The sequence below is a fragment of the Gymnoscopelus microlampas genome (assembly GCF_963454915.1).
Source record: "Gymnoscopelus microlampas genome assembly, chromosome: 1".
Taxonomy (NCBI): Eukaryota; Metazoa; Chordata; class Actinopteri; order Myctophiformes; family Myctophidae; genus Gymnoscopelus; species Gymnoscopelus microlampas.
In genome coordinates this window covers 30,230,133-30,253,548 of record NC_139962.1, presented here as the reverse complement: position 1 = coordinate 30,253,548, position 23,416 = coordinate 30,230,133, and the positions used below count along the sequence as shown (strand labels likewise).

At 41.8% G+C, this 23,416-nt stretch overlaps 1 protein-coding gene across 1 annotated transcript; it reads left to right on the top strand.

Moving 5' to 3' along the window:
• Positions 1-15,530: 15,530 nt before the first annotated feature.
• chrnb4 (cholinergic receptor, nicotinic, beta 4 (neuronal)) lies at positions 15,531-21,734 on the top strand (the record flags this gene model as incomplete). The annotated part of the gene is made up of 5 exons (XM_084063378.1): positions 15,531-15,677; positions 16,860-16,904; positions 17,344-17,453; positions 18,110-19,166; positions 21,570-21,734. The coding sequence occupies exons 1-5, from the start codon at positions 15,564-15,566 to the stop codon at positions 21,732-21,734; spliced, it is 1,491 nt and encodes a 496-aa protein (XP_083919504.1). The 5' UTR covers positions 15,531-15,563.
• Positions 21,735-23,416: the final 1,682 nt, after the last annotated feature.

Sequence of the window (23,416 nt, the reverse complement as noted above, 5' to 3'; positions counted from 1 at the left end):
ATTTGGAAATATATATATATATATATATATATATATATATATATATATATATATATATATATATATATATATATATATATATATATATATATATATATATATATTACATTTTTTGTTTTACACAAATCTTCTCTTCTGGGGGTCCTGTCACAAAATCTTTTCAGATGAGGGTCTGCAGCTAAATACATATCCACTTGCTCCTTGACATGAAATGTTTTTGAGAACCACTGGTTTACATCCTCCCCTCTAGGAAGAATGAAAGAGCAGCTGCATATAGGTCCAATGCAAAATGATAAAGCTTATGAAGAAGAATATTTCAACAGCATTGCCTTAATCAAGTAAAGAAATAATGGACAGATGACCATCACATGGAGGTTGCCAACAATTTTGTGTGTAGTGTAGTGTAGTGTAGTGTGCACGTTTTTTGACTTTGTCAAATTCACAATGTGTGATAAAGCTGCTATGATCTACCTAAATATAAAGTATAACTGTCTATAAGCTCTGCTCCCCATCTGTTTTCTGAGCTATTTTCCGTTTTTATGGTGTGCACTGTGCAGTGAAAGTTCAGGCTAGCTGGCTCCCCTCCAGAATGTACTTGATTAAAATGGTGTACGAATGTGAGCCAAGGAAGTGAGGGCTGTTAACTCACTGATAACCTAAGAGTGCATCCAAGTCAGACCACAGCATCACTGCACACATCTTATCAGTCCGGTCAGGACATACAGTATAGAAATCTGCCTTTTAACTGACATGGGGCAATATTCTACAGTATGAAATTATTGTTGTTACTCTTTTACAATTTAAAATGTTGCCATTTTGCAACAAACAACAAGATGGTCGTGTACAAATGAATTAATGACGTGCTACGAAGTAACTAGGATACCAGGTAAACATCAGAGCTCTTGTATTGTATGTATTTCACCAATTGACTGTACAGCACAGAGAATGACATTAAAAACCACAGGTAGTTTTGAGGACACTTGAGACACTACATTGCTTACCCATTGTTGTTTGCCAGATGTTAATTTGAGCATATTCAACTGTTTTGCTTATTGTTACTTTGAATAACTGTATCATCTCATGTAAAGCATCGTAATTTGGTCAAATGCGGTGATTCTCAACCTTTTTTAATTTCACGGACCCCAGGTTTGATATGAATTATAGGCCACAGACCCCTCTGGGATCCCAATCTATACAGTAAAATCCTCAGTGTTAAAGGGATATTTCACTTTCAAACATGTTTGGGGTCATTGTAACGTCTACTCAGGCTTTTGTGAGCACCCAGGACAGTTTTTAAGTTGCTTGATTCAGTATTTAGATATATTATCCCTTTAATTTAATCTAAGTGCAAACTTAATGAAAAAAAAGAAGAAAAGAAAATTAACAACATCTAGCCATAAAGATTCATTGTAAAATTAAAACCATACAGGATTTATATCACTTCATTAGAATGAGAAAGAACAACAGCATAGTCCAAGCATACTGCACAGACTGAGGCATTAGTTTATTGCCGGTAGTCCACATGAAGTGCATAAAAGCTGTCAAATGGTACTAAAAGATATATGGAACCAATTGGTGTTCTTCGGTTCTTGTATTGACACCATTTAGCTCTACTTAACCCTTGCAGTGAAATATGTACACAGCGTTTGCCCCGCCTTTTCTCTGTTCAAACTGAGTTTTATGACTAGATGCATCTCACTGATTAGGCCTACCGCAAATAGCAGTGACATCAAACAAGGCTGATACATTTATAAAGCTATACGTGATACTTCCCAAGGTCTTTGAAAAAGATTCTCTTCTCATAGTTTGTCAATAAATGATGTAACTCCAAAGGTGGACAAGAAATAATTTCTCCATTGATAAGAAATTGATAATTCAAAATATGCTCCTCATTGACTTACATTGTACTGTAAAACAGCTCTCAAAGTCACTCTTTTAGGACATAAACAAACGCAAACAAAGTTGATTCAGACAATATAGCACATCAAAAAACCCAGTACTGTTTTTTTTTTTAATACAAATGTGATTGATTTAGCTATTTTTATTAAGAAGAAAACCCGGACTGGACCACGGATCTGGATCTTCAAATAGTAAAATCAGCAGGAAGTTGACATTTTTATTAAAACAGCAAACAGTACTGGGTTTGGTGATGTTCTATATTGTCTGAATCAGCTTCGTTTGTGTTAGTTTACGTGCTAATAGAGTGACTTTGAGAGCTGTTTTACCGTACAATGTAAGTCAATGAGGAGCATCTTTTGAATTATCAATTTCTAATCAATGGAGCAATTATTTTTTATTTCTTGTCCACCTTTGGAGTTACATCATGGCAAGGTAACCACACAACCCAAACCTCTACCTCTAACCTCTTGCCCTTTAAGCATGTAATATGTAATAAATGAATGTCATAAGAGTACATAGCCGCAGGAACTAGGGGTGCTGAGGGTGCGGCCCCCACCCCTATACCGCACCCCCTCACGTCCTCACCTAGGACAATAAATGAATATTGATGCAAAAGGAATCTGACACGTTATTCTTATAAATAATGAGGTGACTGAGGTAGGGTAATAAAAGAAAATAGGCCTATTTTTCTTGCGCTCCTCAACCCACACCCCCCGGTCAAAACAAATTCCCGCGGCTATGTATGAGTAAGCTATGTGTGTGTATCACATTTGGGAATCTAGAATTTCAATGTCTGCTGTATAATGCTACTACCGGCTTTATTTTATGTGTATGTGACTCTAACACCCTTGAATGTAAAAATAACACTCCATTCAGAGAGGACAGAGAGACTTTCAGTCTGGGCTTTGTCTTTGAGGACCATATAAAGCGTAATAAACATCTTAATTCACCTTGATAGTTTTGTGTCTCGAGTCCCTGAAAGTGGTGTGATCATTATGAAAGAACACTGCCAGGCAAATGGCTCTTCCTGTGAAAGACACATTAAAAATGTTTTATCAGGTAGAGCCTCTCTGTCACAATGGCTATTGGCTACACAGAAATGTCAGTGTGACTGACAGGTACCTGACAGGTATAAAATGATTTGTCATCTATAATGCATACAGAAAGCTTTTAGACCCTTTCAGGTCACTATGTAACTTTCTTTTTATGTATAAAATTTAATTTTGTCCAATCTGTATGGTAGAGTATGTTATACAATATAACTTATACAATTGGGGTGGTCGCATTCTGCTCTTCTATTGAGACATTTAGATCCTGTGTCTAGGTGAGACATGACCTTTCTTTGACATACAGTACAATTCTGTTTCTGGTTTGAAACAAGAATTCTGACCTGGTGGTCAAGATTCAATTTATCCCCTGAGCAAGCAGCCAGGCTATTAGCTCAATGGTAAAAATGTCAGCACTTGTGCAGGAGACCCGGGTCCGGGGTAGAAGAGGAATGTTACATACGTAGTGCAGCTTTAAAATTGATTTTCTTTTCTCTCAACACTACACACAATATTCCACAATACTTTTAAATGTATTAAAAATGGAAACACAACAAAGATTTATAAAAAAATAAAAAAAAGACTGAAATATCCCATTTAAATAAGTATTCAGACCCTTCACTTAGTACTTGATTAAACCACATCCGGCAGAAATGACAGCCCCGCATCTTCTTGGGGAATGATCATAAAAGCTTGGCACACCTTTCTTTTGGACGTTTCTCCTGTTCATCTTGGCAGAATCATTCAAGCGCAGCCAGGTTGGACAGGGAGCGTTGGTACACAAAAGAGATAGTGCATGCACATCCAATCTTTAGTCCAGGTGCTGGACAAATGACAAATCAACATAACAAAATAATGGTATTTTTTTATAATTATTTTTTACTATTGAGCGTTGGTACACAGCCATTATTTTCAGCTCTCTCCACAGTTCCCTACTTTTACAGAGTTTTCCCACTATGGTCTTCTTGGCGGTATGCTTTGGGCCATTGGTCTTCTTCAAATGTAAACCTTCAACCCAGCCTGCATGTTTTTTCAGAATTAGAATTGATTGATTGATTGATTGAATACTTTATTAGACAGAAATGTCAACAGCACATGGTACAGTCAGACATTTGAGCTAAAAGGATAAACACAAAAAAGTTCTGGGGACTTGTTTCTATTGTGGTCCTATACTAGAATCAGCAGCAGGTGTGTTCTTAAGGTGCAGTTCACTAGACCAGTTCCTGCATACATCTTTCCCTTTATCATGTCTAGTATTCCAATCCCTGTCACAGAAAAAAACATGTCCACAGCATGATGCTGTTGGGATGGTATAACTAGGCGATGCCCAGTGTCTGGTTTCCTCCATACACACCATTGGGAATTGTGGGCAAATAGAAGTAGTTCAGTCTTTGTTTCATCAGACCAGAGGATTTTGCTTCTCATTGTCTGAGGGTCATTCAGGTGCCTTTTGGCAAACTCCCAGCAGGCCTGTCATGTACCTTTTCAGTGAGGAATGGCCTCCGTCTGGCCACTCTACCATAAGGGCCTGATTAGTAATGGTTGTCCTTCTGTAAGGTTATCTCCAAAAAGGTACTCTGGATCTCATTCAAGTGAACACTGGGTTCTTGGTTATCTTTGTCCCCGATTATTGTGTGGCTGGGCGGCCAGGTTGTGGTTCCAAACTTCTTTCATTTGAGAATGATGGAAACTACTGTTCTTGGGCACTTTTAATGCTGCATAAATGTTCTTACATCCTTCCCCAGATGGCGCTTGGGTGGCGCAGTGGTAAAGTGTCTACCCACCACTGCGGAAGTTGTGGGTTCAAGTCCACCGTGGTGCATCCGGCCTACCGGGACTACCCACAAGACATCATGGGAAACTGAGGGGTCTAACGCCTCGGCTTGCGTTTCAGATGCGTCTTGTGCAAATGTGTGACCTGGGTTTTAGGCATAGGTGGACTGAGGGCTGAGTGATATGACTTCAAATCATTATCAAGATTATTTCAAACTTTTGCCTCAACGACTATTTAAAAAAATACTGAATTTTCTATTTTTACTTTTTTTGGTATGCTACTATTGTACAACGAATGTATATAAATATACCTGCTTCTCAATTATTTGAGTTGGTTTTGGTTCTGTATTTTTGGTTATAACAGTTTTTGCCATCCATCCATCCATCCATCCATCCATCCATCCATCCATCCATCCAATAAACACAAATTTACTGAATACCTAAACCAGCTGGAAAGACACAAAATAAAGTGGAAGTGATGCTGTAGTTCAGACATGTGACAATAACTTGGACTGACAGCTATATGATTAGGGATGGGATCGTTGGCTCTAAACCAAACCCCAAACGAACCCCCTTGCTCTGCAGTAAGAAATGATATTGCTGAGATAGAATATTTCACCAATTGCACTTCGTAATATAACGAAGAAGGGAGCCATTTGCGGAATTAACTGGCTCATGACTCATTTTTTAGACTGCTTCACAACTCATGATTGTAAAAGTTTTATTGCAGCAGATGTGTGATCAGACAAATATAGACTTTTTTTTTACATTGTTGTACTGTAAGAATCAAAGTACTCCTGGGGGAGCATCGTTGTGCCGTCTCCAGTGGCAGAGGTAGTCACAGAGCCGAATTAACATCTGTGTAAAAGGCACAGCACGCAGGTAACTCGGGTGGTGCAGTGGATAAGTCCCTGCTCACCATCACGGAGGCTGTGGGTTCGAATCCACTATGGTGCATCCGGCTTTGTCGAGCGTCTACACAATTGGCCTGTGTACGGGGGAGTGTTGAGCGGGAGGAGTGAGACGAAGGCACTACGTCCTCCTAGTGGGGGGTTTTCACTGGCAGGTGAGTCAGTAGGATATGACAGCAGTGCCGACACAGAAATGTTTGTGTGGAGGAATCAATTGGCATAATGACTACATTGGGGAGAAAAAGGGGTAAAAAATAATTGGCTACTCCAATGAAAAAAATAAGGCACAGAAGGCAGGACAGTGATTGTACTTTTGAATACCTAAGTATTTCTAAAAGCCTGTCCTTTTGAATATTTGAGTATTTTTTAAAGCAAGTGCTCCAGTACTTTAACTTAAGTACAGATTTGACAGTGCAACTTTTAGTTGTGGTTGAGCAACATTTGACCATGAGTATCTATACTCTAGTATGGTGTTGAGTACTTTCTTCACCACTGGTTCTGTGTAAAAAAGCAAAGCTGGCAGTAATGACGGCTCTTTGTTGTGGGATCTTTGTATAAAAGTGGCTAATGAGTACACAGATACAGAGTCTGTATCTCTCTCAAGGACACTTCCATAGGAAATGTGTCAGTGCTGCCAGTGAGGGATTGAAAAGGGGCCCATTCAGTCACGGCACAGTGACTCTAATCACCAGAACCTCCTGACTCTTACTGATAGAGTGAAGACTTGTGGAAAAAACGGAGGCTGATGAGGTTAAAGCTGCAATCCGGAACTTTTGTAATGAATAAAACATATTGCTAACTTACTGCTTGTCATTAAAAACTATTTGGAGATGCATGCCCCTTCGGTTATGCAACACCAGTTGTCCCCGTTGTCAGATTCCTGTTGCAGTAGCCATTATCATAGTACTTGGAGGCCAGTCTATGACATCAGTTTTATGACGTCATATTGATTACATCAGGGATCTCCATATATGGGCATAAAAGGGACACAGACAGACGGACACACAGACAGACATAGGTATAGGGATTTGCACATTTATAGACACAAGTATTGCGACCAGGTCGTCTGGTATGGTGAGTGACTTCCCTCTCACTCTGGTGCCTTGCTGCCTCCGTTACACCAGCTATGCTGCTCCTGCCCCCCTCTTCATCATTTGCCTGGAGATTCTGGGGACTGTGGTTTGTGTCCTGATCCGGCCTCTCCTCCATCAGGTTGCCATGTGCATTGCATATTACTTTAAGGTTGCAAGCATTCCCCATGGTGAATCTTCAGACCCTTCTCATTTTTGCATATCTTCCCTGTGATGGCCACACCAGCTGACACACAAAGTTGGTAAAACATGGTGGACACTTGTATTTTTTGTTTTATTAATTTAGTTTATATTTATTTTCAGCAAACTACATACTACATGCATAAAGGACTACACACAACCGGTTAAAGGACATACTGTTTATTGCAAGTTTGATGATAAAGTTACTGACTGGAGGGTACATCCATTAAGTTCTTTTGTTTGGGTCAAGTTGTTTTATCAGGAGTAATTTAATTGGTATTTAAGTTTATTTTGTTTTGTTGAGTTATCAGTTCTGAGGAGTGTTGAAGTTTAGATTGCTGGCCATGCAAAGGCCTAGCTGCTTCACAGGTGCTTATAAGGAGCTGATTAGTAATTGGACTGCACCATGTCCCCTGTGCATAAGGGGAGGGGCAGGGATTTATTATAAGTTTGAATGTATTACTACACGTATGAAAATGTATTGGCATTTCAGTTGTATGTAATTTCTTTATTTAATATGAGTTAGTGCTGTAGTGGATTATGTTGTAGATATTTGTAGTCTGTTTAAATGTTATTCTTTGTCTTCCCCTTTGTGTCAAGAGTGGTCTGATCACCCACTACCCTCATGTCTCATTTGGTTAGTTCAGTCTTGATGTCAAGTTCAGTCCTGTGTATTGTTTTCATTTGTTTTGGGCCAGAATGAATGTCTTATATTTATTGGAAAAAGAAAAGATAAAAAAAGTCATTTTAAAGAAACTACACACTTGTCCTGGTGTCTCTCTTGCCGACCAACTCTGGTCCCTTACATTCCCACATCTGCAGACCTGGGTTGAATCGCTTAGCTGTTCTGTAGTCGATTGTCCGTCATGGGTGGTCATAACATTGGTCTGTCCTGTTCGATCATCCTCCCCCACTCTCGCCCAAACCCGGGGGTATCTTGTAATGTACCTTTCCCTAGCGAGTAATGGTGGATTCCTCCTCACGGAGGATGCGCTTTGGCCTGCCAAGACTCCACACCCTGCCTCTGGTCTTTCTTAAATTTCAGCAGTCTTTACTTGCTGTCAACGTTCTTCCTTGATCACCAACTTGTCTTTCCAAGTGGTCACTGGATCTACCAGAAAAGATATGAAAAATACGATAAGGGTATCACAACTGGCCCACATTTACAGGTACTCGCCCCAATATTGTTTAAAATATAAAACCCAAGAATGAAACCAAGCCATTCTGATGCAGAAAATACCTTCCAGTGACCAGGTAGGAGCTGCAATCACTTTCTGGCAGGAGGAAAGCTGCTTTTTATGTCATATACAGTATGGCCTTTTACAGGTATAATATTGGTCTGATTGGGCTATACTGTTTGAAATATAACCCCCAAGAATGAAACCAAATCATTCTGATGCAGATACAAATACCTTCCAGTGACCAGGTAGGAGCTGCAATGACTTTCTGGCAGGAGGAGGAGGATTATCTTCCTGATAATAAAAAAGCCTACTTCAGGTAACAGTGTGAACGTGTCCATTGAGTGTGTTCATACAGGTCATACATTGGGCATAATAATGAGGGTGTAAGCAGTGTGGTGACTGTAAATCTACTGTGCTGAGATTGCACTCCCATGAGATGGACTAGTCTTCACCCCACTAAATTCACTGCTGTCTGCATCTGCACAATAATTTACCAACACACCCTTCAGCATCCCCAACAACGTTACCAGGTAATCACAAGTCTCAGTGATCTATTATGTGTTGGAGCAGTGGTTCTCAACCTGTGGGTCGGGATCCCCAGGGGGGTCCCCACATGATTTTGGGGGCGTCCCCAGATGACATTTAAGTGTCATAAATTTAAGGACTTTTAAGACCTTTTTAATACCTAAAAAAAAGGAAGAAAGAAAAGAAAAATACCATTAGCCTATACTGCATCAAAAGTAATCATCAAACTACTGGTCAAACATTGGCTAAATTGTCAAATAATATAAGGAAGAGGTAAAAATGGAAATAGCAGATCTACAAGCTCACAACGCCTCGCAACGCAATTACTATACATTTGCATATATGGTGATCAAATATTTATCTGTGGAACCGAGTCAAACAAAATGTAATGCCTCAACTCGACTAGAAAATGCAGTTAGGCACAGATGTGTTTATCTGTGCCTACATAATAATGTCCAAACTAATTTAACAAAAGAGTCCAAGGATTTTCAGGAATTGTCAATAAATTAAAAATAAATTCATAATAGTGAAAATAGATCAGTCTATAGACACAGGCTATTTTCTCTATTCATCATAGACTATACAGTAAATAGGTTGGAGGCTCCATTCAGGTACCTTTTTCACACCTTTCAGTGAAAACAAAAATGGATTGACTGTCCATTTACATTACTGTGTGTCAGAGCTGTGAGCTGTCCATGGTGCTGAAAGCTTTCATTTTGGCCTCTTTTACTTTACCAATACTATCACCCAAGTGACTGACTTGACTGTATAAATCACACACCCACACGCACGCACGCACGCACGCACGCACGCACGCAGGCAGACAGACACAGACAGACAGGCACGCACGCACGCACGCACACACACACGCGCACGCGCACACGCACACGCACACACACACACACACACACACACACACACACACACACACACACACACACACATGCTGTATACCTACCGTACGCATAGCCTATATTCTCAACCCCAACTATTCTCCCTGCTACACAGACATTCCAGAGGTCGATGTATTTGCTGTGAAAATATGGTAGTGATTATAGGTCATTATGTTCAACTTCTGATGTCACTTTGTGGGAGGAAATGGAGACGACAGCTAGAGTCTAGAGTAGAAGTAGACTAAGACGTAAGACCCATTGTCAAGTTGTAAAACTTTTATTCGGCAATTCATCCCACCGTTGAGAGAGGAAACAAACAGCGTCCTCTGGAGTCACCGTATGCGATAGGTCACCAATTGCATTGCAACAATGTATAATGTTCATTGAATCGGGAGAGACGCTCTTCAGTAGAATGTGTTTCAGAGTCTCTCAGCCCGGGTAAACTGCGCGCTTATGTGGATCACAGCCGGACCCGATGGTCTCCTCCTCTGCTCCAGAAGAGCACTCATTTCTATTCTCCTGAGTGTTTTATACCAGTGAAAAAACTCATTTGGACCAAATGATGCCGAAAAAATGCGTCGGAGTCTTCCCATCCTCGCTTACTTTATCACTTTCATGCATTGTAAGTATATTAATAATAATATTTCTGAATGTTTTAGAGCTTGTAATAAAGCATCTTTTTAAATGTTTTGCAAGATCACATGTTATTTCGATGCATCTTGTGTTGACTGATAATTTAAAGTCACACTTTGTTTTTTAATCTTTCAAGGCAGTCTAATGTTTGTCGGTGGATGTGCTGTAAACTTAATTTAAAATTCTTATATAATATATATAATTAATGTAATATATTTTTTATATTTATGATTTATCATGTATGTATAATTGTAAAGTTAATATAGCCTATACATGTGTTAGGGTTCAAAGAGGCTTTGTAAGGTAATTACTGCTGTTTTAGATAGCATCAGGCTTTGTTTAAGTCAGTGAAACTATAGTAGCTGCAGTTAGATTCACATCATGGTTAAAGTTCAAATGAGGTAATCTGATTACTCAGATGATCTCCTCTACTGAGGAAATGTGTCAAGTCTTGTCATAACAAACATGGCTTTTATTGTACCCAAAGTAAATTAGAATAACCCCAGGGAATGATTCTAACTATATACTGCATGAGCAAGAGTTGGATATGTTACCCACCATATCGGGTATCATGAACAGTTCCATCTACACTGAGTCTGCAAAAACGATAGGAATACCAGTGGTGGAAAAAGTACTCACATTTCTTACTTAAGTAAAAGTATCAATACTGCAATGTAAAAAATACTCTGTTACAAGTGAAACTCCGGAATTAAAAATGTACTTAAAATTAAAGAAAAGTACAAAAGTATTAGCATCAAAATGTACTTGAAGTACCAAAAGTAGAAAGTACTCATTATGCAGAATGTCCCATTTCACAAGTTTTCAAATGTATACAAATCTTTTGAAAATAGCTAATGCGAGGCATTGTGAACTTGTAGATCAGCTATTTAAAAATGGCCAAGGTATATCTTATAGGTCTGAAGTGGTTTTGTAATAATAATCAAAATCTACAAATTAACTGGTAACTAAAATTGTCAAATAATTGTAGTGGAGGAAAAGTACAATATTTGCCTCTGAGATGTAGTGGAGTAGAAGTAAAATTATTGAAAATTGGAAGTAGGCCTACTCAAGTAAAGTAAAAATACGCCAACATTTTACTTAAGTACAGTACTTGACTAAATGTACTTTCCCCCACTGAGGAATACCCACCTTCTACAAGTCACACCCCATTTTGAACAATGAATGCAGAAAAATACTCATTACCCCACATTTTTATTTTTACATCAAGCTGCACTTCCCCTTCATGACAAAAGTTTTCCAAGGGAAATCACATCATCAGTGAGGAATCAAACATTGTACCTGCTTTATGTGGATATGAATGTCACCTAATATTTTGCAAACACATATTTTATAAGCACTATTAAAAAGTATAAATCAAAGTAAGTATTGCATTAAAATACACTATTCAAAGCTAGACATGGTACTTTTTGTGACCCGGGATCCAGCTAAAGTGCAGTATGTCTGTCACAAACACTTAGATGACTGCTAGAAAATGAAAAGAGGAATAAAAATAAGCTCTGTCTTCACACTAACATCATTTGGGTTTCCTGTAAGGGTCCATGCATGCCATTTGGACACGCACGCACGCAGGCACACACGCAAGCAGGCAGACAGGCAGGCACGCACACACTCCTTCCCTCCTTGGTAGTCCATCGTAGTCGAAGATGACGTAGCTTCCTTGTGATGTGATGGGTTTGTCAGTGGTTATCTTTGCTGGCAGAGATGCCACTGTAGATAACTATGAGGCCTGATTCTGGAACCACATATCCTGCCACAGTTAGGACATGCGAGGCCTGGATCAGGAGGCTGAGATGGTACTGGATCAGCATGCTGGATGCGTTTCTCCTCAAGGTGTGTGACCCCTTCGTGGCATAAAGAACGCCAGTGTGGCCGATTAGCTGCAGCTGACTCCAGGTCGTTGGGCTTGATGTTGCATCTCTTTAGAGTCTGTTTCAGCTGGTCTTTATACCGTAGCTTTGGACCACCGGGCTTCCTGCTGGCTGACAATATCTGTCCATAAAGCACCTGACGGGGGAAACGGCAGCCAGGCATCCAGATGCCATGGCCAACCCACCTGAGTTGCCTCTTTGCTAAGGTTGCCTCAGTGAGTCAAGGATGTGTTGGAGGCTTCTGATGGTAAATGCATCAAGGCGTCTGATGTGACGCCGATAGACAGTCCAGGCTTCTGACCCATATAGCAGTGTAGACACGTTGGTGTTCTTAGGTGGTTGTTTTCACACGGGAGTGCAGTCTGCCAAAGGCATAGAGACTTGGTTGATACGGGCCTAGATGTCATCATCAATTTGGCAGGAGGGTGTCAGTATGCTGCCGAGATAGCTGAACTGAGGATTCTTGAGGATCTCAGCTTGAAGTCCATCAGGGCCAGGGCTTTTGTTATTTTTAAGACTGCTGACTGCGGAGAGGACCTTAGACACGCACGCACGCACGCACGCACGCACGCACGCACGCACGCACGCACGCACGCACGCACGCACGCACGCACGCACGCACGCACGCACGCACACACGCACACACACGCACGCACACACACACACACACACACACACACACACACACACACACACACACACAGAAAGACTTACAAATGCATAGGCCTACATACAGCGAAACAGAATAAACTTTATTGTAACATCACAGGTTTACAGGTGTAAAGAAGGGCACATCCCTGGTTACATGTAGTACATGTTTGCATGTGTGTGTGCACAAAAGTAAACAGACTCAGTAAAATTCTAGACACGCATGCGCAGACATAGCAGTGGACTGTCAGTCATCAAACAGACAGTGGTTTGGGGGTAGGGCTGAGTGATATGACTTCAAATCAATATCACGATTATTTGAAACTTTTGCCTCGTTCACGATTAATGAACGATAAAAAAAGTGAATCCCGGCGCATTTTGAGCTTGTGGATCAGCCATTTCCGCTATTTTTCCATGACACCATTGTACAACAAAGTATAATACAGGGCTTAAGTGGTTACACTTAAGCCCTGTACTATAAACTAATTGAGTTTAAAAAAATCTATTAGCATTTTTTATATAAGCAATACATAAAATAGAACCCCCGGTTATTAGTTGTCGGTTTCAATCTATTTTCGGTTAATTGCCCAGCTCTAGTTTGGGGTCAGGCAAAGCATGTTGGACAGCGGTCTCCCAGGGCTTTGACAACATGCCATCTGTTGAAGACAGCCCTGGAGGTCCCATTGCGTCACATGGAGCATCAGCCAAATGACTGATGATGAGGCCAGGGCCGTGGAAGCATGCTATGACCAATGGAGGGAGAGATCTGTCATGCACCTTGTATCCCACAACCCCCACAGCAGTGGTTATCAAAGTGGGGTCCAGGGGTCTTTCCTTGAAGGGGTTCCAGGTGTTCCCCGGCAACATTTGTTTAACCACTTTAACCCTATATACATCAGCTATTTCAAAATACAGATCTACTATTTTCAAAACATCTTGAAAAAAAAACATCTTGTCCCTGGCACAAAACATTTTCAGATGTGGGTCCGTGGCCAAATGATATAAATTTGGGGGCCCTTGACATGAAAAGGTTTGATAACTATTGCCCTACAAGAGCCAGCAACCTAATCATGATCCACAGTTTGAGTTTGATACTGGGCCAGAGAGTGGTTTGTGGAGATTGGCAGGTCATACAGTAGGTTAAATGAGGCGAGTGTGACGAATAGCTCAGGTTTTGTAACCATCCACATATTAAGTGAACGTTGAGCTCAATAGTGATCTCTCTTGTATTCTCCCGTCAATAAGTGTCCCACCGCTTTTTAGACTGATTTTCTCGACTAGAGCGAGGTGACTGTGATACTGTGACAGTCTTGCGGTGTCAGGGCATTAGTTATTCCCCATGGGAAGAAAGTGGAGAAGGAAAGAGGTAGTGCAACCTCCATCCATCCTGCTTTGAATGGGAAGTGTTCGCCATCGCTTTTAATCAGGCTTCTCTTCACTTTGGCCGCGGGCGCCATTTATCAACAAGGGGCGTAGGCGGACTTCATGTGCTGGGACTCATGGCCTGTTTTCATCTTAGAGAAACAACTGGTAATGTGGCTGCAGCAGGCAGCGGTGGCAACAGCAGATTCATTAACATGCTGTGGAATTATTACCCTCAACCCCATCTGAAGTTAATTATTCATTGAAATGTAGCTCAGAGGTCCTCGTAACATTTGCGCCTACCTCAACGCAGCAGCCCGGGCCCCTGGTGGTTCCTTGGAGGACTGGGTACTAGATGATGCTGATTGTATGTGAGACCTAAAGGTGCTGCAGAGAGAGGACTCGGAGGTGTTTTTTTTTTGCTCAGCTCATATGCTACGGTGTTTGTTGACACACTAGCAAGCACATAGGGCCAGATGGAGGTTTACTGCATCAACAACAGGTCCCTGTGCAGGGCCATAAAACATGCTCCATGAAACAACATCAAAATAGACGAGGGGGAAATCGCAGGAGCACAGGAAATGAAAACAAGTGGCATAAGCTACAAATCCTGTTTTATCACTTTGATGCAAATCGCTTAATCGGACGTTGCCATCTGTTTCATGTATCTTGTCCATAGATACTGTACATGGTTAATCCCCTGACCAAATATGTCTGACCTCACAGGGTTAACATGATAGGTCACATTGCTTGCCTATCATTATCCTCTACATAAAAATAAAAATAACTTAAAATAGAAAAAACAACTGACAAGCAATGGTTTGACCTCCTAAGTGTTGAACTCAAAATGTTTATACAACCACACATGATTATCATGTGTGTATGTGTGTATGTGTATAATAATAATAATGAAGTATTCCTTTAATGGTTTATTTGATATTATATGATTATATTGACCTACATGCAGCCTCGAGGGAAATTTGGTTTCAGCTCAACCCAGCTGACACAGAGTTAGTTAGAGCTTAGGTGTCTTGCTCAAGGACACTTCGACCAGTCATATTTGACACATTGCTGGCCAGGCCTGGAATCGAACCTGGGACAACATCAATTACTGGCCCTGTGATGGCTTGAATACATGGAGGGAAGGTAGCATTAATAAAATTGTGTGTGAAGATAGTGTGTGTGTGGCTACTCTATTTTAAACAGTAACTGTACCTCTCCTACGCATTTGTCCAGATAAAGTAGCTATGCAAAATTATCTACATTCACAACCTTTTTTTTTACAACCATTAATAGCTAAGCACTATTTTATACTACGAAAACAGATGATCTACAACCTCACAACGCGTTGCTGTGCGACACATCATGAGCTTGTAGATCGTTTATTGCTATTTTCATCAAGTTTGAAAGTTTATTTTTTTATTTTCAACCAAAATTACATGCCTAAAATAGGGAGTCGGGACACCAGGTTATAATCCTTCCAAAATTGCCTTTCACCAGGTGCCAGCTGTGCTGATTCGGAGGAACGTCTCATGAACTGGCTGCTGGGAAAGGATCGCTACAACAAGCTGATTCGCCCAGCCATCAACAGGACAGAGAGGGTCACCGTCAAACTCCAAGTATCTCTGGCACAGCTCATTAGTGTGGTGAGCTACCCAATGCCCTAATACTAAGCCAGACATGATACTGGAGTGAGTGAGTGAGTGAGTGAGTGAGTGAGTGAGTGAGTGAGTGAGTGAGTGAGTGAGTGAGCGAGTGTGCGTGCGTGCGTGCGTGCGTGCGTGCGTGTGTGTCCTCCCAAAGAGCACACACAGACCCACGATAAGAGAGAGAGACAAAAATTGTTCAAAGAGGAGAAAGATAGAGAAAGAGACAAAAAGAGAAAGAGAGAGGATTCCCTCTGAGATTTGAGAAACCAGTTAATTACTTCAGCTTCTGCTGCTATGTCAGGGCCCTGGATGGATGGGTAGAGTAAAGGACAGGTCTGTCCGGCTGTGATCTCTGTCTCTGATTGAAACTTCAGCACATTGGATTAAAAGGGGCCGTAAACCTGCTGTTGCCGCCAGGGCCGACTGTGCATTGGGAGGCAGTCTTTAGATTTACTGTTGGGAGTCATCCCCAGCTGCAGTACAATCCAACTAGGCGCATTCACAACCTCAGTTTATGAGCTATACTGTCTTCCTCGCGGTAATTGGCATTTGGTATCATTTTATTGAACCTCTGTGTCATGTAGCCGTATAATGAGAACGCCATCAACTATTGTTTCTTTAAATGCAATTATTTTGTTTAATTTATGAGCTGGACGCATTCAGAGAAAGAAAAGTGAGGCGTTTAAATGAATTAAAAACTGTCAAGACTAGACTCAAAAACAATATCACAATGTCACAATGAATACTGTATTCTGTAATTAATGTTTTTCTTTCTAGCAATTGCAGAATGAGCAATTAAAAAAAAAATCATGTCAGAACAAAGTTGTCCTTGATGTTGAGGTTTGGCTTGTTTTCCATACTTCCTTCTCAAACTATAACAATCTTCAAAACCCTAGCAAATCTAAATGAGAAATTGCAGACTTGTGTGATGTCTGCAAACAATCTACAATCACTGGAACGAGCTGACAGGAATACATGATCAGCACAGGGCTTTTGATGCCAAAATTATAGACTCCACCTTCTCCCTTTTAAAAAAAATGATCAGTCATAATCAGTGGTGGACAGTAACGTACATTCATTTGAATTCTGTTCTCAAGTATCTGTACTTTTCTTGAGTACACAAATGGAGATTGCGACATGTGAATTCCATGTCAATTTATTGCTGTTTTCTGTTCCCAGAATGAAAGGGAGCAGATTATGACCACCAATGTCTGGCTCACTCAGGTAAGAAAGACTAGATAAATCTCAAGGTCCGTCAAGATTAATCACCAATTACATTTCCCACACCTTCCCCATCAACCCCGTTAAATGTCCCCCTGAACTTGAATTACACCATGTCCATGCTTTCTCTCTCTCTGGAACAAACCACTTCCATAATTGTGCGCTGAACATCCTTCATTGGAGTGAAGCAAATGTGATCATGAAGCATGTAATTGTTAGTGAGCTGGTCCTGGGTGAGACCGCTCAGGGAAACGCTATACTTTGTCGTACAACAGTTTCGCTTGCCAAAAATAGCCGATCTACAAGCTCACAACGAGTCGCAATGCGACTCGTTGTGAGCTTGAAGATCTGCTATTTTTGGCAAGCGACACTGTTGTACGGCGGAGTATAAATTATGCATGATGGTCATAAGTGAGAACTCAGACAATCTCTGTCTCTATAGCATTGGGTGGATTACAGACTTTCATGGGACCCATCAAAATATGAAGGCATCGACAAACTACGGATTCCTTCCAGACATATCTGGCTGCCTGATATTGTTCTGTACAACAAGTAAGGAAGCATACTACTAACTATCGCTCTCCCCGTTTCATGTTTAAATAGTTTTAGTCAATGTTAACTTTAACTGCCAGAGTATATCCAATAATATACTCACCCACTGCCAGAGATTTTGGTGTTTTATAACCTTTTCAACCGATCACAGAAATGTTATATCCATTATAATCCATGGTCGGATCGTGTGTGTAAACAAACACGATCCATGCACCAACCCCCAGAGGGTTAAGTTTTCAGAGGCGAGCTGTCGTGAGGTGATGCACGTACATGCAGATTTTCTGCAGCATGTTTAAAATGTTGGACTACTTCCAAACAGACAAGGCCCCCCAACCCGTGATATTTGGCGCCCAAGGGGGGCCCGGACCCCAGGTTGGGAAACACTGCTCTAGGCAACTTCTCCAGACCATTGTCCTTGATGACATCATGTTGTGTCTTAGTTGTGATGTTTTAGTGCTTTGTTAGAGCATTGTTCATCTTAACAACTATCGATTGGACAGCTCAAATGATGCAAATAACCTATGGGAGTCCATAAATTCAGGGCTCTTTCCATTTTAAGTGTGACTGTGATGTCAGCTTCTTGACTTTGGTACATGTAGGTTTTGTTTGTGAGCGAATTCAGGACCTCCTTTCCCCACTTGTCCCTCTGCCCACAGTGCTGACGGCACCTATGAGGTCACAGTCTTCACCAACGCCATTGTTCAGTTCAACGGCAGCGTCTTCTGGCTCCCACCGGCCATCTACAAAAGCGCGTGTAAGATTGAAGTCAAACACTTCCCCTTTGACCAGCAGAACTGCACCCTCAAGTTCCGCTCGTGGACCTACGACCACACGGAGATCGACCTGGTGCTCAAGTCCGAGGTGGCCAGCATGGACGACTTCACGCCCAGCGGAGAGTGGGACATTTTGGCCCTGCCAGGCAGGCGGACGGTCAGCCCCCTGGACCCCACGTACGTGGACCTCACCTACGACTTCATCATCAAGAGGAAGCCCTTGTTCTACACCATTAACCTCATCATCCCCTGCGTGCTGATCACCTCCCTGGCCATCCTGGTCTTCTACCTTCCCTCCGACTGCGGAGAGAAGATGACCCTGTGCATCTCCGTGCTCCTGGCCCTCACCGTGTTCCTGCTCCTGATCTCAAAGATCGTTCCTCCCACTTCTCTCGACGTGCCGCTGATCGGCAAATACCTGATGTTCACCATGGTGCTGGTGACCTTTTCCATCATCACGAGTGTGTGCGTGCTCAACGTGCACCACCGCTCCCCAAGCACACACACCATGCCCGCCTGGGTGAAGCTGGTGTTCCTGGTCAAAATGCCCGCCTTGCTCTTCATGCGGCGCCCTCAGAACAGCTCCGCCCGCCAGAGGCTGCGTCGGCAGCGGTGCCTGCGCGCCAGGAGGGCCATCCTGGGTCTGGGCTACCCGGGCCCCATGAAATCGTCTTCCTCCTCCTCCGCCCTCCTCTTTTCGGACTCATCATTCTCCACCCAGGGACACTTTTACAACAAGAGCGCCACACCTCCTCCGTGTTATGGCTACGGGAGCAGGAAGGGGGACGTGCGCTCCACAGAGTACCTACCCAATGGCTTTCCTTCTAGCCAGGACCTGCGGCAGAGAAGCAACTCGGACTGGCCTCCTGATGTCCTGGAGGCGGTGGATGGAGTGCGATATGTGGCAGATCACATGATGGGAGACGATGACGATCAGAGTGTATGTATATTATGTCTACTAGAAATCTGTCTACAGCAGCGATGCTGTAGACAACCTGAAATGATGTGTTGAAAAGCATTTTATTATGATACACTTTTGCACACCTACTTTAATGGACAGGTGCGTCGGAGCAGGCAGTCAACATGAGAAGGTCAAAAAAGGAATCCTGCACGTCTTCACTTAATTAAATAATTATGATATGATTTTATACACTTAAAACACTGTTTGTATGACAGCACAGATAGGGCTAGGTCTCAGTTTTATCGAAAGATTGACGATCACTCTATAGCAATTCCTCGTCTTAATGACTGTTGTGGCTCACATTCATATGGTAATTAAACATGAAAGAAGATCCACACACTGTAGCTCCATTAAAGGACCCCCTTCACCCATCTTCAACCTATCATCATATAATTGGTCCTCACTAAAGGCGGTATTTTCTGTTTAGCTTGAAATCCCCATCGATGTTGTCATTGGTAGGCTCTGAACTCTCCGTAGCCCACCAATGAGACGCAGAGTGAGTAGACGGAGATTGTGCCATCTTATAATGAGCATTAGTGAGGACCAATTATACAGTATGAAGATACGGTTGAAATTGGGTGAAGTGTTCCTTTAAGTGCAATTTATTGGCACATCCACAAGTGATGCTTATTTTCAGACTTCAAGTCTGCACTCAATTGCACTTAATCACTTCATAACTATCTTATGTTGGTCCAGTATTTGCTTTAATCACGTAATCCCTATATACAGTACTTCGTTATAACCCTGGGTGTCCCCCAGGGGTCTATACTTGGGCCCCTACTTTTTTCCCCTCTACACCAGATCTCTTTGCCGATAACAGCAGATCTACAAGCTCACGGCGGGTCGCGTTGCAACACACTGTGAGCTTGTACATTGTTTTGCTGAGTGTCCACCTATTACTGTATGTCAATGCCCAGAATAGGGTTTGAGTAGTCAAACAGTATTTGGATGTGCGTGACGTTTATGCAGTGTCTCCCATTTATACGGTTACAGCCATTCACACATGGCAGCTGACACAGGGTTAATCTCCTTGCTGAAGAGTGGAGGTTGTTGAACTCACTCACCTTACATGACCATTTTATTTACAGGGATTACATTTCACACCAGTGTCATTCCAGTCTACACATCTACGTGTTTGTCCTTTAGGCTATCACCCCTAACACTGTAGCTGCAGCCACAGTGAATTTATGTGTACCTGAAGTCAGTTGATGTAGGGCCATGCTGACTTGCTTCTGATTGCTAAACAGGAGCAGGGAGTGTTAGTGTTGGGGTGGACTAACACTCAACGCAGGCCTTGACCCCTCTGAAGCAGGACGGAAAACACTTAACCTGCTAGATAGTGGTTGTGACCCAGCAAATTAACGCAAGGATTTTGGTAATCAATCACCTTCTTGGCCAGATCAATACAATTTGGACGTGACCAGGCTTGAGAAATTACCCCTCCTTTAAAAACTGCCAAGGACAGCAATGGAGGAGGATGTGAAAGGGTCAATAGCGTTTTCGGTGAGGGTTTGAGTAATGCGTAGTCTGGTCCTCCCTGGAATTTAACTTATTTAACTGTGCAACCAGTTTTCCAGTTACCATATTCTGTTGCAGCCCAAGAATTAACTTACAGAGAATGTAGTCCCTACTGCTTGAGCAATTTTGTTTTAATGCAATAACGGGCAGGATATGAAGAATGTATGAGTTGTAAACCAATGCAGACAAAAGTCAATTGTATTGCCAGCACAGCACTGCATGGGGCGTAAATATAGATGGGGCAGGCAGTCCGGGTGCCCTTGGGTGAGGGCCCATGGGAGGTCCAAAATCTGTCAAGATTGACAAGCTGAGCACATCTGCAAGCCAAGCAAGCAGTTATCATGCCTTTCAGACATAAAAGCGGCAGTAAAGACGAGATAGAAAAGAACAAGAGGATAAGGTAGCAAAGCTCTCCTAAATTAAATTACTTTTGTTTTAAACGGTCACCTAGCAGCAATGCAGCAGTAGGGCTGGCATCAGCATCTCTGCCCCAGTCGTAGCCAATCAGGATAGAATATGAAAAATCGGACAGATCCGTCTTGATCACATGACTATACAGTAATGTGTACAGATTTGCGTGATGTTTGGTCAAAATCTGTAGGAGAAATATGAAAATAAAACAATTAGCAAAGTTCTGCCTCCTAGTGGCACTCTGGTTAACCACATAAGACCTATTTCATCTTTGTCATGCAAGGGTGTTGTGCAAAAATAGTGACATTAGGTAATCCATAACCTCATCTATTTTCGCTATTTGGTTAAATCTAATATTTTATTAAAATGTATAGTGTTTCATATGTGATTAAATCAAATAGTTTGAGTAACTGTTGCACCCTTAAACCTGAGTGTATATGTGTGCATTTGCAGGTGATTGAGGACTGGAAGTACGTGGCCATGGTGGTGGACAGGATGTTCCTGTGGATCTTTGTGATAGTGTGTGTGACGGGGACACTGGGCCTCTTCCTGCAGCCGCTGTTCCAGAGTCACATTATCCCCATCCAACAGCCCAGCTCAGAAACACCTCGTATCTGATCTGTTTCACAGTCACATTATCCCCATCCAACACCTCGTATCTGATCTGTTCCACCTTCACATTATCCCCATCCAACACCTCGTATCTGATCTGTTTCACAGTCACATTATCCCCATCCAACACCTCGTATCTGATCTGTTCCACCTTCACATTATCCCCATCCAACACCTCGTATCTGATCTGTTCAACATTCACATTATCCCCATCCAACACCTTGTATCTGATCTGTTCCACCTTCACATTATCCCCATCCAACACCTTGTATCTGATCTGTTCCACCTTCACATTATCCCCATCCAACACCTTGTATCTGATCTGTTTCACAGTCACATTATCCCCATCCAACAGCCCAGCTCAGAAACACCTCGTATCTGATCTGTTCAACATTCACATTATCCCCATCCAACACCTTGTATCTGATATGTTTCACAGTCACATTATCCCCATCCAACACCTTGTATCTGATCTGTTCAACATTCACATTATCCCCATCCAGCACCTTGTATCTGATCTGTTCAACATTCACATTATTCCCATCCAACAGCGCAGCTCAGAAATCTACAACCAGCCGGACTGGACAGGTCTAGTTCTCCCAAAAGCAGATTAGAAATTCTAATTTTTGGTAGCATTTGTCATACTGAAAGCGGACCTGCATAAAACATTAGCTGTAGATATATTATAGGATTTTATTACCATGGTTGGAGTGGATTATCATAACGGGGCATTATAGATGGTGCCAGGTAAATGGACTGCATTTATTAAAAGTCTTTACAATGTGCGTTACATTCACCCATTCACATAACAACGGCAGAAGAAACCATGCAAGGCACCACCCTGCTTGTTGGGGGCATAAAAATAGCAGATCTACAAGCTCACGAGGCATCGCAACACAATGCATTGTGAGCTTGCAGATCAGCAATATTTGGCAAGAGAGATTTGAAAGGGCAAAATGCAGCAGACTAGACCCCTGGGGGACACCGGTCAACGAAGTATATAGGGTTTAAGTGGTTAAGTAGTTTGAAAGAAACAGAGAAAGGATTTACATCTGTTTGGCTGTTCAGGTCTACTATCTAGATGTGGCAAAAAAATAAAAATAAACAATGTAACTAAAAATATCCCAGTGATTAGGTGCTTTTGGAAAACTGAGCACAAATTCTTGGAACCCAGTGACCAATCCTGTGCAATATAGCCATATTAGCCTACATGCCTCCAGTGTTGATTTTGTCGACTAAAACTGTGATGAAAAAATATTCGGCGACTACCTTTTTTCACTGACGAAAACTAAATAAAAACTAAGTTATGATGACTAAAACTAAGACTAAATATATTGCCAATTTCGTCAACAAATAAACTAGACTAAAATGTCACTGAGATCCAGTAAAACTAAAAGACAAGTAATTTTATGCTTGGTTGCGCTCGGGTATTGCGCTTTGAAAATAGTAGATCTACAAGCTCACAAGCTTGTAGATCGGCTATTTTCAGCGTGCAACCAAGTGTAAAATCAGCCATTACGACGCCATCAAGGCCTGCCGAATTATATTTTAGTCGACTAAATCAACTGTAGATTTAGTTGACTATAATCTTATGATATTTAGCCGACTAAAACTAGACTAACAGTAAAACATTTCAGGTGACTAAAATATGACTACAACTAAAATTTAATTTGATTCAAAAGACTATT